Genomic DNA, 15797 nt, shown 5'->3' with positions numbered 1-15797 from the left:
CCATTATAGGATGTTCTAAGTAGTATAAAATGCCACTTATCAGTTATCAAATTGTGTACCAAAATTTGGTCTTAAATAACGCGGCTTTGGTGATTAGGTAATTTGGGAAAATGTGATTGGGAAAATTTATGCAAATAAAAAACATTTATAACTACTTGTAATATAATTATGGAGGAGATGATGGCCGAGTGAAAGTAAAATAATTAAATAATAATTTGAATTATAAAATGGCTTACCTAGATTGATTGTATTATGAGATATCTTAACTACTTCTAAAAATTAATCAACCTGCATAATTGGTAACAGAAGAAACATGAGAAATCAAGAAAGAGTTTGAATATAGGTTGTACCAAAATTGGGTTTGAAAATAGCGAATAAACCCACCAGTAACAAATTGTTCAAAGCCATGATATGCGATTTGCACAAAATCAACCTTAATTTGTGGAAGATTCAAATTTTAAAATCATTTTCGTGAATGCATAATATAATTAAGCTAGTGCAGACACTGAAGTTTATCAACTGAGTTACGTAATGTTGGTCCTAAATATCACTTTGATGAAAAATGGTCAAAAATATCATTCCCGAAAATTACCCAAAATATCATTCTAAACGCGAATGAGAGTAGCGTTTTTTAACAGCCCGCACTTCCGGACTATTAATTCTAAATAAAAACTAATACAAAATACAATTTATTGATCCAAAAGTCTATTACAAAGATGACTATTACAAAAGCGCGGCTAAAAGCGGATGTCCAAAAGTCAATCTACTCCAATTCTAAGTCCTCGAAACTCCAATGCTATCCAACTCGAATCTTAAACGAAACCTGAAATTGTAAGTAATGAGCTAAACAGCCCAGCAAGAAAACAATCGATCCAACTAGTAGGCCAAGTAACACATACACATATAACAAAATACGACAATCTATACGATACGATATACGAAACAAACACGTTTGATAAACTTTCTTATTCTTATTCAATACACAGAATACACATAGCATATAAACAACAGTAATTCAAAATCCATAACTCATGCCACGACCACTACAACCCGGTGATAACGGTCCTAAATTTTAAAAAAACTGTCACTAGAATCCGGTGACTGCGGTCCTAAGTTCTTATTCGATATTTTCACAAACCATGGCACAAATCAGAGATCTAAAATTATCGTATTGACACCACAGAGATAAAATAATACAACAATACGTATACTATAAACCATAATACTTTAAAATATATCATCTTTTAGCCCAGGTTTTCATAATCAAATATACACGTATATCACACAATTTTGAAAACACTAGAAAAATCGATCGAAAACTTACCTCTAAACCTGATCAGATCTGAATTTAATCTCTTTGACCCTCTAAACAACATTTTCTTGAAAAACACAATACACGAAAGTTGAAGAGAACGAAAAGACCTTTCCGAAAAGTCTAGAATCATTGAATTTTGACTTACGATGAATTTTCTACGAATTTTACAAGACTGTTGATTTATGCTGAGAAGAGCCCTACGAATTTTAATATTAAAAACGAGAAAAATGAATAGAATGTATTTATAACGATACAAAATCCTATATCTTAACCTACAAGTTATCCATATTAGAATCTGATTCAAATTTTAGACCCATTACTCTAATTCAATTTTAAATCATAGTCCTTATCTAATTTTAATAGTTTTATTCTATTATTATATTATCAATCTAATTCTAAAAATTACGGGATATTACACGTTTCAACAAATATTGGCGTAAAATTAAATGAGATTCTTCATATTGTACAGCAACGATAGGTTCCTGATCAATTTCATTTATTCAGCTTCAGCTTGAGGTTGTGGATCACTTTATTGTTCTGCACCTTCATCAGTTTGATGTGCAGCTTCAGGTTGCTGAGCAATGGTAGCAAAGTACTCCCTAATGTGATTTATCAGGGATACTTGAGCTCTCTTTTTATTGTCATTGGGATCAGATTTTTGTTTGAGTTACTTGACAACCATGATTTCTGACAGCACATGCGGTTCTTCCAAGTGATCACTTCGTACTAAGACTTTTTGTTCTTCCATCAGCTTTGCACCTAACACTATCTCAAGGAACCTGTGATACAAGACGTGATATTGATGATGAGCCTAATTCTCTAAGATTTCTTCCATGAACAGACATCCAAAGTTTATTATGAGATTTTCAGCAACAAGTTTATTATGAGATTTTCAGCAACATCTACTCCAATGATTTGATTAATCTTGTCCAGCCCATGAAATCCACCAGTCTTTGGAGTCAAACATACGACAGTATGTTGAAGAAAATATGTCATTCCTTCGGTAATGACTCTTGTTGAAATATCGAGGATATTTGTCATTTTCCATTGTGCAATTTATGGCATTAAAGAAGCTCAACAGTTCACATCTTTTTGGTATCTCATCAAAATGATCACGAGAAAGTTAAATATTTTCATTTAAATCGTCCTCAGCGATTCTGATTGTTTCGTCACCAATTAAGAAAGAAAACCAAGCTGATTGTCGTCTGATGTGTCTTCAGCTGTTGTGTGAATAAATATGAGAAGCTCAACATTCGACTTGACATTAGTAGTTAATGTATAGCGCACAATTGAGTGTTCGTTCGGAAGACGGATCCATTTTTCGAAAATACCCATTTTTACTGGATCGTGTTCTGCAGTTGAAACACAATTTGTTTTTAGAATTTTAATATTATCCGCCAATTAACTAAAAATGATAATAAACTTTTGTTTTAAACCAAATTGAATTGTGCACCAAAATATAAATCCACTAAAACTAACACACACAAATTATTATGGAACAAATTAAAGATAAACCCTAGATTTAATCAATTCGAAATTAAAATCAATTTTAAATAAATCAAGCAAACCAAACACATGCTTAACAAAAAATAGGAGTAGCGTTTGAACAAAAAATGGCTTAAAATGAACTAAAAAAAATTAAAAATAAAACTTTAACCACTACACAATATAGAGTTTTGGATTTTTTTTCAAAAAACATACGATTTTAAGGTGACATTTCGGATTTTTTTTTTCAATAACGACATTTTAGATTGGGCCTTTTGTACATATTTAGGATGTTTGCACTGGGCTTAGATTAGATAAAAGGGGGAGCAGAACAAAGAAAAATACCAAGAGTCTAAAACCTAGATATGAGGTTTCTACATTCGTTGATGCGAAGTGCTCCGTCGATGTTGATAGCGAAGACTACTCTCACCGTCGTGCCTAAGACTCTTCCATTGTTTTTGCCTGTGCGACAGCCGCCTATGACGCCTGCGATTTCGGTTCAGCGCATCTACTCTTCCCGCAACTACGGCGATAATGTGATCAACTGGAGCAAAAGCTTCGGTGATGGAACTGCTGACGACTGGGATGAAGAAAGGTATAATAATAATCATTTCTTTTATATGTACGGGATTTAGGTTTTGGATGATGTATAAGTTTGTTTTTGTTGATTTCCTGGCCTTAAATGACTGTATATGTTTGTTTTTGTTGATTTCTTGGTTTTAGATGACTGTATATGTTTGTTTTTGTTGTTTTCTTGGTTTTAGATGACTGTATATGTTTGTATTTGTTGTTTTCTTGGTTTTAGATGACTGTATATGTTTGTTTTTGTTGTTTTCTTGGTTTTAGATAAATTAACAATACATGTATGGGTCAAGTTAGGCCTTCTTCCACATAGATAGACTTTTTTGAGGTTGTCTTTTTGTTGCTAAAATGGATGGCCTCATAACACAAATGCTCACTTTAGAATAATCGTAATGAAGCATCATGCATCCCGTGAATGAAGCTTTGTCCTGGGACTATCCCCCTTTAATTGTGCACTTATTTTCAACCACTGGTTTATTTTGTATCCAGGATCTGCTGAAATTTCTTGTACTTTTCCCGTTTTTTTGTAAAAAAAAACTAGACTACGAGAACTTTCGAATGGCATGTGATTCACTAAAATGGCCATAGTGCCTTGTAGAAAATTTATTTCCCTGCACCGTTTTTTGCATAAATAACTAGTTTCCGAGATCTTTCTAACAGCATATAATGTGCTGCTTAGGACTTTGCTGATAAAAGCAGTTTACTCTGAGAAGTTGAGCATTCGGTTGTTTTCATGTTTCCAGATTTCCATTTTTGTGCTAACCTTTGCTTTAATTGTTTCCTCTCACTCTTTTTTTTTCACTTTTGACTGCTGCTAAGTGCTACCAAACCCAGGTGCATTCTTTAGGCTTTTTCTTTGCACTAATGTTAAGGTCCAGCTTTAACACACTCACCATTCACAACTTCTCGGTAATTCATATTCAGCATAAACGACACACATTAGTGATGTCGTTTTACTTTCTGACTTTCTGATACTTTGCATGTTTTTCCTTGTAACACTGTCAGTCATTGATGGTTGTTGCCCCTAAATTTGGTCTCCCTAATTCCTTGATTTTTTTGAGCACCAATTTGTATGCTTCCATATAATTTATTGAACCTTTTGTATGCATTGCTGTAGTAGTCTGCTTCTTTTTTGCTGCAGAAGATATATCTTGTTAACTGTTATGCACAAAATGTCGCATTTAATTTTCCTGCTGCTATAGGGTGGTATACACCATCTTTTTCTTTTGTTTTAGTATCCTTTCTCATTTGTGATCACTATTTTACCAAAGCGCTGTCACCCCTATCAGCACATTCATGTTTCCATCTTTGTTCAATCCTCTTTTTAAAAAGTGCATAACAAACCTCCTGTCTTGTTTCTTTTCCGTAATGTAGTATTTTGGTTCATAAATTCCCCATCAAAAGTATGTAATGAAGATAAATATAGACGGCGTAGCCTGTTGTAGATTTCACACTAACGAAGTGTTAGGAAAAAAAGTCTTACATTACAACTTATATGGTAAGGACATTGGTATACTATATTCTTGTACAGTTGTACCTAGATGACTTATTTAGAAAGCATTTGGTATTTATTTAATTGTTGGTTTGATTTTAGTCTCCAGATTTAGCTTCAGTTGTATTGCCAACATCCAGTTGTATATCACCTCTTTAGTTTATATTTTTTATCTGAGCAAGCGAGTAGCGTAGAAGAAATTTGTAGATCAACGCATATTACGAATCTGGACAGCAGGACCCTTCTTCACTAAAATGGCCATAGTGCCTTGTAGAAAATTTATTTTCCTGCACCGTTTTTTGCATAAAAAACTAGTTTCTGAGATCTTTCTAACAGCATATAAATTGCTGCTTAGGACTTTCCTGATAAAAGCAGTTTATTCTGAGAAGTTGAGCATTAGGTTGTTTTCATGTTTCCAAATTTCCATTTTTGTGCTAATTTTTGCTTTAATTGCTTCCTCTCACTTTTTTTTTTACTTTTGACTGCTGCTAAGTGCTACCAAACCCAGGTGCGCATTCTTTAGGCTTTGTCTTTGCATTAATATTAAGGTCCAGCTTTAACACACTCACCATTTCCCAACTTCTCGGTAATTCATATTCAGCATAAATGACACACATTAGTGTCGTTTTACTTTCTGATACTTTGCATGTATTTCCCAGTATTTTTGTGATGAGCACTTCGAAGAACACCAGCAATCATTGATGGTTGTTGCCCCTAAATTTAGTCTTCCTAATTACTTGATTCTTTTGAGCACCAATTTTATATGCTTCCATATAATTTATTGAACCTTTTGTATGCATTGCTGTAGTAGTCTGCTTTGTCTTTTGTTTTAGTATCCTTTCTGATTCGTAATCACTTCGTGTATGAATTTTACCAAAGCGCTGTCACGTCTATCAGCACATTCATGTTTTCATCTTTGTTCAATCCTCTTTTTAAAAAGCGCATAACAAAGCGAGTAGCGTAGAAGAAATTTGTAGATCAACGCATATTACGGACAGCAGGACCCTTCTTCACTAAAATGGCCATAGTGCCTTGTAGAAAATTTATTTTCCTGCACCGTTTTTTGCATAAAAAACTAGTTTCTGAGATCTTTCTAACAGCATATAAATTGCTGCTTAGGACTTTCCTGATAAAAGCAGTTTATTCTGAGAAGTTGAGCATTAGGTTGTTTTCATGTTTCCAAATTTCCATTTTTGTGCTAACCTTTGCTTTAATTGCTTCCTCTCACTTTTTTTTTTACTTTTGACTGCTGCTAAGTGCTACCAAACCCAGGTGCGCATTCTTTAGGCTTTGTCTTTGCATTAATATTAAGGTCCAGCTTTAACACACTCACCATTTCCCAACTTCTCGGTAATTCATATTCAGCATAAATGACACACATTAGTGTCGTTTTACTTTCTGATACTTTGCATGTATTTCCCAGTATTTTTGTGATGAGCACTTCGAAGAACACCAGCAATCATTGATGGTTGTTGCCCCTAAATTTAGTCTTCCTAATTACTTGATTCTTTTGAGCACCAATTTTATATGCTTCCATATAATTTATTGAACCTTTTGTATGCATTGCTGTAGTAGTCTGCTTTGTCTTTTGTTTTAGTATCCTTTCTGATTCGTAATCACTTCGTGTATGAATTTTACCAAAGCGCTGTCACGTCTATCAGCACATTCATGTTTTCATCTTTGTTCAATCCTCTTTTTAAAAAGCGCATAACAAACCTCCTGTCTTGGTTTTTTTTCTGTAATGTAGTATTTTGGTTCATAAACTCCCCATCAAAAGTATGTAATGAAGATAAATATAGACGGCGTAGCCTGTTGTACATACTCATATGGTAAGGACATTGGTATACTATATTCTTGTACCTGGATGACTTATTTAGAAAGCATTTGGTATTTATTCAATTGTCAGTTTAAGTTGTCCAATTCTTTCTTAGTTTTTTTAGTTTATTTAAGTTGCCAATATTGTTGATATTGATTGAATCACTGATTGCTGTTGTGGATAGATATGTGAAGCATAACACATGTTGGCTGAGTTGGTGTCAAGGGAACAGTGAAGAGAGGAGGAGCAAATGATTAAATTATTTTGCTTTTAAGCTGTATCTTTAACTCCACTTTTATCTCACATTGTTTAATTATCGCGACTGTTACGCACAAAATGTCATATTTAATTTTCCTGCTGCTATAGGGTGGTATACCATCTTTGTCTTTGTTTTAGTATCCTTTCTGATTTGTGATTACTACGTGTATGAATTTTACCAAAGCACTGTCACGTCTACCAGCACATTCATGTCTTCATCTCTGTTCAATCCTCTTTTTAAAAAGTGCATTTTGGTTCATAAACTCCCCATCAAAGTATGTAATGAAGATAAATATAGACGGTGTAGCCTGTTGTAGATTTCACACTAACGTGGTGTTAGGAAGTGCATTTTGGTTCATAAACTCCCCATCAAAGTATGTAATGAAGATAAATATAGACGGTGTAGCCTGTTGTAGATTTCACACTAACGTGGTGTTAGGAAAAAAAGTCTTACAACTTGTATGGTAAGGACATTGGTATACTATATCCTTGTACCTAGATGACTTATTTAGAAAGCGTTTAGTATTTATTTAATTGTTAGTTTGTTCAAGTTGTCCAATTCTTTCTCATTTTTTTTAGTTTATTTAAGTTGCCAATATTGTTGATATTGATTGAATCGCTGATTGCTGTTATGGATAGGTATGTGAAGCATAACACATGTTGGCTGAGTTGCTTTTAAGCTGTATCTTTAACTCAAATTTTGTACCTCACATTGTTTAATGCTAGTCTGTATAACTATGTTTTTTTATCACAAGTTTAATGCAATGTTTTTGATTTTCAGCAACTGGAAATTCTGCTTCGTAACAATTAAAGAATATATTAAACAGCGCAATGCATCAGCCGTTGACAATGAGTTCAAACAGTGGATTGTGGCAAACAAGCCATCACCGGATACTTTCTTTTATATAATTGACAAACTGCTGAAGATGAACGAAGTGGTTCTGGCAATTTCCTACTTGGAGGACCTTCTATCAACTCAGTACTCGGGTTTAGATCAGAACAAGTTGATGAACTGCTTGCAAGTTGCTGAGAGGACCTGTTCTAAGCAGGGTTATGAAGAGCTTGTAAAGGTTGTGGAAAGCTTTGCTGCTAAGGTAGGGGTGAATCTGAATGCAGCCAAGGAAGCATGGAAAGCTAGAAAAGAGGAGCGACAACCAAAGAAGAAGACTAGTGCTAATCTCCGAACTGGAGTGGTGAAACAGATGAAGAATCTAGATGAACTTCCTGAAGATTACAATCATTTTGCAAACAACATACGGGCCAGGATCAACAAAAGAAAGTGATCTCAAGTCCCTAAAGAAACATGTTAATACTACTTACTGCTCAGATGTTAATACTGCTCAAAGATTGTGCTAATGCTTGCTGATAAAAATGTTAATACGCTCAAATGTTACTTGTTACTTGCTCAAAGATGGTGTAAATACTTGCTCAAAGATGGTGCTAATGCTTGCTGATAACAATGTTAATACGCTCAAATGTTACTTGCTCAATTACTTGTTACTTTCAAAGATGGTGTAGTCGTTTAAACTGGTAAAGAGAATGCCACTTTGTTCTCATACATTGATATGACATCTGATTTCTCATATTACTGGTATGAATGAATGCTTCATATAAATTTCCAGGCTAGAACTATTTCTACCAACAAAAAAGACAGTTTAAAACTATTTCATACAATTTTTTCACACACATAGGCCTACCTTTTTTGCTGTGTTATAAAAAAGTTCCAAAAGCCATCATTGCTACTATTCAGGAGGCTGAACCTCCTCCCACTGCGGTATATTTGTGAGGTACAAAACATATCAACTTCTGACATTTCAAGTAGCTAGGTTACTAGGGTCAAAAAAAAAGTTGCTAGGTTACTACCTGTCTACATTTATTCCCACATGAAACTATTGCAATTGTTTGTATTATTATTAACTTGAACCATTTTGGTTTATATTAAAAGTTACTCCCTCCGTCCCTCATTTTTTTACATTTATTTTTCACTGCTCGGCACGTATTTTAAGCCTTATATATACTATAGTTTCATAACTTAATTTTAAGATTTTTTTTCCTGAATAAAAATTAAATATTTAAAGTTTAATTCAAAAAAAATAAAATTTTAAAAATAAGTTATGAAACTATACTATATAGAAGCCTTAAAATACGTGTCGAGTAGTTGAAAAGAAACATAAAGAAATGAGGGGGCGGAGGGAGTACTTAGTAACATTGAACTCCTTCATATGGTTATTGAAGTATAGTATAATGCTAATATGGTTAAGAGAAATCAATATTCTAAATCTAGAGTTAAGAACTGAGTTCCAACACTAGCAGAACTGCAAATGTCACCTACAATGCATGGGCCCTGCTAAAATGTCACCTACATTTTAAAGTGTAAGTTGGGATTCTTTGATTTGCATTTATAAAAAAGTAATTCCAGAGGTCCCAAAAATAGTTTCCAAAAAATTCCCAAAAAGTGAGGTGTTGATTTGTGATTGGTTGATTGCTCATCAATGCAATGGACCCCAAGTGTATTAATATGAGTCCCACTAATTAAAACATGCCACGTGTATTTTGGGAGTTATTTTGGGAGTTCTTTTTTTACCTCTAGCACTACTCTTTATAAAAATCAAAAACATATGCTTATATAACTTAACTACACAGAAAACATAACTAGCAACTTTATAAAAACTATATTCAATTTATAAATTTAAATATATATTTCATATTTGCACGAGTGGGCATACCTCTGCACCAACACATCATAAAAGCAATAACCAATAAGCAACCAATAGGAAAAGATCATAAAAGACAACACATCAAAGTTGATAAATTACCCTAGAGTATCACTATGATCTGTCACTGAATAATATGCCTAAAGATTTGCTGAAAATAAATATACTGTTTAGAGTAAGACCATGCGCTCACAGTTTTTATGTGCTCTATTATTAAACAGGTTTATTTCTGAGCTTAGACAACTAAGAAAATATCAAGCTTTAATATTCAATTAATTATCTTAATAAAATTCAGTAAGTTCCGTAATCAATCTTTTTGAAAGGTTAGGCAATTATAAAAATTAAACGCTCATAATTTTTTTACTACTATATATTATCAAATTTCAAAAAACATCAATGATATATCTGTGCAAAGATAAGAACATAACACAAAGCATCTAACCTGGTGTTGACAGCTTTCGTAGAATTAAGGGTGCTGGAGTGGAATTTGTTCTTGCCAGGTATTTAGCAGGTTTTTAAAAAATTTAAAGATCTGAAGTCAATTGAGGATCCCCTTCAAACATATTCTTCCAAGGATGCGCCATTGAGCTAACGTGGTCTATTCCCTTCAGAAATTCACATACATGTGGTTACATATATCAGAAATATAATGCCTTGTTCTAGAGAATGGAGCGCAATGTTTAGTGAAAAGTTACGTGAATGAATGTGCAGACTCCACTACCTAGTGCCATTGGAGAACCAACATAAAGTAAAAGGAAAACTGTTTCAACTCGTGTTAGCAGAGGAAAAATACTAGATCAATCAAATTTTAACTCAACTAAATATTTATTTACCATAAACCATAGATAAAATTTATGACCATAAACCATATCAAGTAAACAAAGAGAAATTTTCTATTAAATTAAAATTTAAAAATAATTATTCATATCAAACATGTCATGTGCAGATAAGATATCCAAATGTACTTATTTGTTCACACTTTTCATATTCTAACGACAATGCCTTCCACCAGATAAATCATCACACCTCAAATAAGCCATTCAAAAAACAATTGTCTACAATTAAAAAACTAAAAGAGAAAATGGATTCATATGAATGCAAACAGATACCACTTCCCAGTGGCATTTCACAAACCAAAATTAAAAAAAAAAAAAAAAAAAACAGCAGTTAGTTGTACTAGAATCAGAGTATAATCAAGCTATCTTGGTTAACTAGCATGGGACACTACCTTAGTCCACTACCAGCATAAGTTTGGTGAAAAGCTCCATGGCTTTGAAACTGCAACGACTACGTTTGCCTGCATTTGAGTTGCGAATGCAAAATCTCTATAATATTACGTCAAGTGACAATAAAGGCATGTCTAACCAAGAAAACCAGTTTGCACTTGTTTACAGCCAAGAATTCATTATCTAGGAACACATAGTCCAATAAGCCCCAACATCCCCTAGTAAATTGTACAAAAAAAAGGAATCACAAAAGCCATTATTTGTCCCCAGGAAAATTTATTTTGGTCATGATTACAAAATAAAAAAAATAATAAGTTTAAGCCAAATTATAGTTTTAGAATGAATTGGGCATATCAATGACAATACTTAAAATTTATTAATACAATATTCATGCATGTAAATGATGCATAACTATGAGAAACTGAGTTATAATATTCAGTACTTCATTTATAGCTAGTTACAAGTACAAGGTTACCTTCTTTTGCTGCAGCAGGTTACTAATGCAAGACCTAGGGTTCAATGGACTGAAACTGGAATGCCCCTACGTGAGAAGAATTGAGTAATAAATACATTAACAACATATATTTCTTGAGATTTTTATAATATAATTCAGATCTTGGAACTTATAAAGTTCTTATTTACAATTTGGATATCTGCAAAAATTTACATCCAGGCCTGAACACGGTAAATTTCCCAATGCAATGTAATGTACTTTGTCATATCTAACCTGTAACAAAGCAACCTTGAGATGACAAACTCCATATATGTCGACTCTTTTTTCTGGTATTCATTTCGTCGGCCAAATTTTTTGATTGTGGTGAACAATATCTCTCTCTGTTCATCAGGGAGACCATGATATGGTCGGGCGATAAGCACCACACATCTTTTCACCTAACACTTGCACATAAGATGAGATGAGACTAACTTCAAAATTTAAGAAGGATAAACAAAGTTCTTTCCTTAAAATCTTGCGCTTACTTAAATTTCTCTAGGTAAATCTGTTCATTACAAAAATGCACATGTTGCCTGAGAACCTAGCTTAATGCAGTTTATTCGAGTACCGTGCTACTGAAAGAAAAATATAAATCCAGAATACAATATTTTCACCTAACACTTGCATATGTAGTGTATCCAGTAAAAGCACATCGAACACTAGATCTCCCATTAGATTATCTTGTGTAGTGTAATATCAGAGCTGATGTTGTAAACATTATAAATCCAGAAGAGAATGATTGAGGATTATTCAAAATTTTGATGAGTAGAGATTTATAACCAGGAAAGAGTAAGCAGGCCATATCTTAACTTAAAGCTAACAGATCATATGTGAGTAAAAATATAGTATACCTGGCATTGTAAATATGTTGTCTAGCAATGAAAGGAGGCAGGTCCTTGGAATTCGCTCAGGCAATAGCTATAAGTCAATTTTTTATAACCATGACCATATTTGTTTCCAAAATAGGTAACTAAAGATTTCATGCTACACAATATTCTTGGTATAACCTGCACAAGGCTCAGCCAGAAATGTTAAAAGCCAGTAGCAAGATAAATATACATATGAACTGGGAATAAACTGATTGGGCGGAAGTGTGTTCTCCTAAAATGTATATACTTCAATCATGTTAGAAAATAAATCCAACTTTTTCACGTTGGTTCATTTACCGTTAGGTAAATACAGATTTAACAGTAAGCTAATATTGCACAGATATTTGAAAAGAGGAAACTTACATGCACTTGTAATGGCTATGTCTATTTGATTCATGTTTTTGATACTTTACTTTCCAGACATTTAAGATCATCAAGTAACTCAACTCTCTTCTCTTTTATTATTTCCTGAAATATCACCATCTACAATCATTTTATACAATGTCCAGCTGAAGTACATCTGTTTCCAAGCACTATCCATCAATCCACGGCTGCAACTGACCGAACTTGTTAGTCATAACCATTAACTGCTCCCTGGAAAAACTCCCAGAGTCTGGAAAGTACAGGAAAAAGAAGTCATAAATATTATCTTTGTGAAATAAAGTCGATTAAACACGTGAAAATCATAAATAACTGGGCGCCACACAAAGTTGCGGACTGCTAGGTACTGGTTTACTATATTAAAAGTACGGAACCTTGTATCATTACATTGGAACATGGCATCATCTCTTTGCACATACAGTCATTTGAGAAACTGAAAACCTTTTCACAACATAAAACTTAAAACATATCGGTTTGATACGCAATGCTGCTAACTGGCAATTTTCTGAAACTACAAAACAATCAAAAAACTTAAAGAGTCTCAACAGTTATTACAATCCAAATTTAAGAAGCTTACACTATGGAAATGATCGCCAATATATTACAACTAATCTTTTGGTGATGTCTTATAACTTTTAGTTTTTAATGTAATGTTTACCTCTATTTACAGTAATTAACTCAAGTCAAGCTGGTGCACATGCCTGGAACACAATACACTTACAATGTTTGAATTTTTGGTCAACCTTATATTCAGAGAAAGTGTCATGAAAATTCCCTTTTTCTATTATTCGTAACCCACAACCATAAAATCACAAAATAGGCATGCAAATCTGGTGAGCTTATCATAGCAGCTCCCTCCTAATCTTACATTTTCTCTCCTGTTCAAGTTTATTTTTTTTCTAATCCGCTTCTTAGGCATGACTGATATTAATGTTGTTTTTCTGCAAGTACACCTGCCTGCTTGAAGTTCATCCACAATAATACCATCAGCAGAAGCCACCGCATAACTTGGCAGCTCCGCATTTTTTAATTGAGTTTAACACAGCTTAAGCTTATGTGCACTCTTAATTTGTTTATGACGCAGAGGTTGAAACATTGTCTACATACACATTAAGTCAAAATTGATTATACTTTTCCTCAGCATCGAAGATGGTGATTTGATTCAACTTCAACAATTACTGCAAGTTACTGAGATAAAAAAGTAGTAAAATGCTTGTAGTTCTTTTTCACAACTCTGTAAAGTGCATTTGTATAGTCAAAATAAAAAGTAAAACCAAAATCCAACTCATCAAAATGCTGAATTTTTATAAACGAAACTGAAATGCAAAAAGGAACAACATGCATAGATCAACCGCAAAAAGCAAAAAAGAATTATCACCAAAATTGAACCAATCATAAGTAAATAGAGTGTTACAATTTTTTTTGCTTTCGTCTTCTCCTGTCTATCATGCCGTCTAATTTACTAATAAATAGAGCACATGCTACAAGATTAAGACAAACGAAATGATGGGCTTATAACATACAAAGATGAGTTATAATGTTCAGGTATAAATTTACATATCAACGGAATTGAGAGGATGAATTTTAATGTTCGGGTATAAATTACATATGCGCATAAAATTTGTATTAAAATTTATGGAAAAAAAGTACATAATTATATATTTAGTAGTAAAAAAAAATTATTTTCAATTTTCAACCCCTAAAAAATATATAAATTTTATGAATTTAGTACTAATATTAATGATATTTACAATTGTTATGAATTTAGAGACACGAATTCAAGTATAATTTGTATATACATTGAAATTGTTAAAAATAATATTTATTAATTAACTGCAAATATCTAACAAATTAAAAAAAAATATCAGTTACTCCGAAAAGAAATTGTTCAGCCCAAACTCCGGTTGGTCCCTGTCCAGGGGTATATATCACACTTATTTATTATTTATTTTTCTATTTAGAGGTTAAAATTTAAAGTTTGAGTCACAAGAGTGTATTTTCATTGTCGGCAAAGCATATAATAATAGTCTATAGTCCGCACCCCACCACCACCACCACCGCCGCCTAGTTGAACAACACTACTAATTAATTAAAAATCTTCACTAACATGATCATCATGAAATAAACTATAAGGTGAAAGGCGGCTTACCATGAAAGATTAGGATATATTGATTTAATTGTAGATCCACTCCAGATTGAGTAATTCATCTTAAAAAATCAAAGCTTTACATCTGCACATAGAAAAACGTATGAGTGCAAATTTTAAAAAAAAAATCATGTAACAGAACAGAAAAAAGAATTTAATTAATTTGATACAAGTAAAAACTTATAAACAAATACGCACGTAACATACGTGAGTGCAACGTTAAAAAAGTATACATGTAAATCACCTGAAAATGGAAAACAGTGGCGGTGTTCTTGACATCTCCGTCGATCCAAAAGGCATCAATGGTGATACATAAGAAAATCGTTGAGGTTAAAAAAAAACAAAAGATTATATGCATAACCATATTCTGAGGCGATTTGTGAGGGGAGAGAGAGAGAGAGAGAGAGAGAGAGAGAGAGAGAGAGAGAGAAGGCATCCAGGTTATTCTTCTTTCTATACCATGGGAAGGTAGATAGGGTTTCAGTCTTTCAGATCTACCCCTAACCTTTACCCTTTAAGGCCGCCTCTTTTTTTTTTTTTTTTTTTTACTTTTTACGTGAGTATTGCTGACCTCAAGCAGTATATAGAGGATCTAGGGATGCGTACGGTTTTGACAGACAAGACAAAGTACTAGCTGTCTACTGTCCAGCAAGTAGGGCTGCACAAAGGTCAAAACCCGGACCGGATCGGACCGCGGATTTTTTCAGAATTAAGAACCGAGGACCGAACCGACTCTATCCGGTTTTGAGACCGGACCGGACCGGAAAAACCCGGATTGGACCGGGACCGGACCGGTTTAATTAATATTTATATAAAAAATTTATTTATATAATTTTTTTAATATTTTTTTTCAAATTTATATACATTAAAAATTTTGTTACTTGGTATGTCAATAAAAAGTTAAAAGTAAGTACATATTTTATTATTTTAAAAGTAAATATAAAATCTTAGGAGTATGAATATCAATATTTTATTACATGAAGTACGAAATTTAGTAATTTAAAGTGTAGTATCGATCTA

General features: G+C 33.1%; 1 protein-coding gene and 1 long non-coding RNA gene across 8 annotated transcripts; one reads left to right on the top strand and one right to left on the bottom strand.

Moving 5' to 3' along the window:
• Nucleotides 1–804: 804 nt before the first annotated feature.
• LOC141717435 (uncharacterized) lies at nt 805–15318 on the bottom strand. 5 transcript variants are annotated; one of them, XR_012573651.1, is made up of 9 exons: nt 15022–15317; nt 14781–14862; nt 12614–12863; nt 12233–12388; nt 11616–11779; nt 11364–11429; nt 10891–10959; nt 10105–10267; nt 805–823 (listed from the first exon to the last, which is right to left on the bottom strand). It is a non-coding gene; the product is annotated as an uncharacterized LOC141717435 (long non-coding RNA). The 5 variants fall into 5 exon arrangements; XR_012573650.1 differs by lacking the exon at nt 805–823 and adding an exon at nt 2649–2667; XR_012573649.1 differs by lacking the exon at nt 805–823 and adding an exon at nt 7746–8172 and having other exon boundaries at nt 15022–15316.
• On the top strand, nt 3077–8892 carry LOC141717434 (uncharacterized). 3 transcript variants are annotated; one of them, XR_012573646.1, is made up of 3 exons: nt 3094–3395; nt 6622–6703; nt 6875–7078. XR_012573646.1 is itself a non-coding variant. In XM_074519486.1 (2 exons), exons 1-2 carry the CDS (start codon nt 3166–3168, stop codon nt 8229–8231), a joined length of 732 nt encoding a protein of 243 aa, XP_074375587.1. In that variant the 5' UTR covers nt 3099–3165; the 3' UTR covers nt 8232–8892. The 3 variants fall into 3 exon arrangements, 1 of the variants encoding a protein (XP_074375587.1); XR_012573645.1 differs by lacking the exon at nt 6622–6703 and having other exon boundaries at nt 3077–3395; XM_074519486.1 differs by lacking the exons at nt 6622–6703; nt 6875–7078 and adding an exon at nt 7730–8892 and having other exon boundaries at nt 3099–3395.
• Nucleotides 15319–15797: the final 479 nt, after the last annotated feature.

This window comes from Apium graveolens, chromosome 4 (genome assembly GCF_009905375.1).
Source record: "Apium graveolens cultivar Ventura chromosome 4, ASM990537v1, whole genome shotgun sequence".
NCBI classification, from domain to species: Eukaryota; Viridiplantae; Streptophyta; class Magnoliopsida; order Apiales; family Apiaceae; genus Apium; species Apium graveolens.
The sequence above is the reverse complement of the archived record's forward strand: the minus strand, read 5'-3'. Positions and strand labels throughout refer to the sequence as shown.

Coding starts and splice junctions, on each gene's coding strand:
- LOC141717434 (XM_074519486.1), top strand. CDS start 3,166: ATGAGGTTTCTACATTCGTTGATGCGAAGTGCTCCGTCGATGTTGATA. Junction 3,396..7,729: donor GACGACTGGGATGAAGAAAG/GTATAATAATAA, acceptor TTTGATTTTCAG/CAACTGGAAATTCTGCTTCG.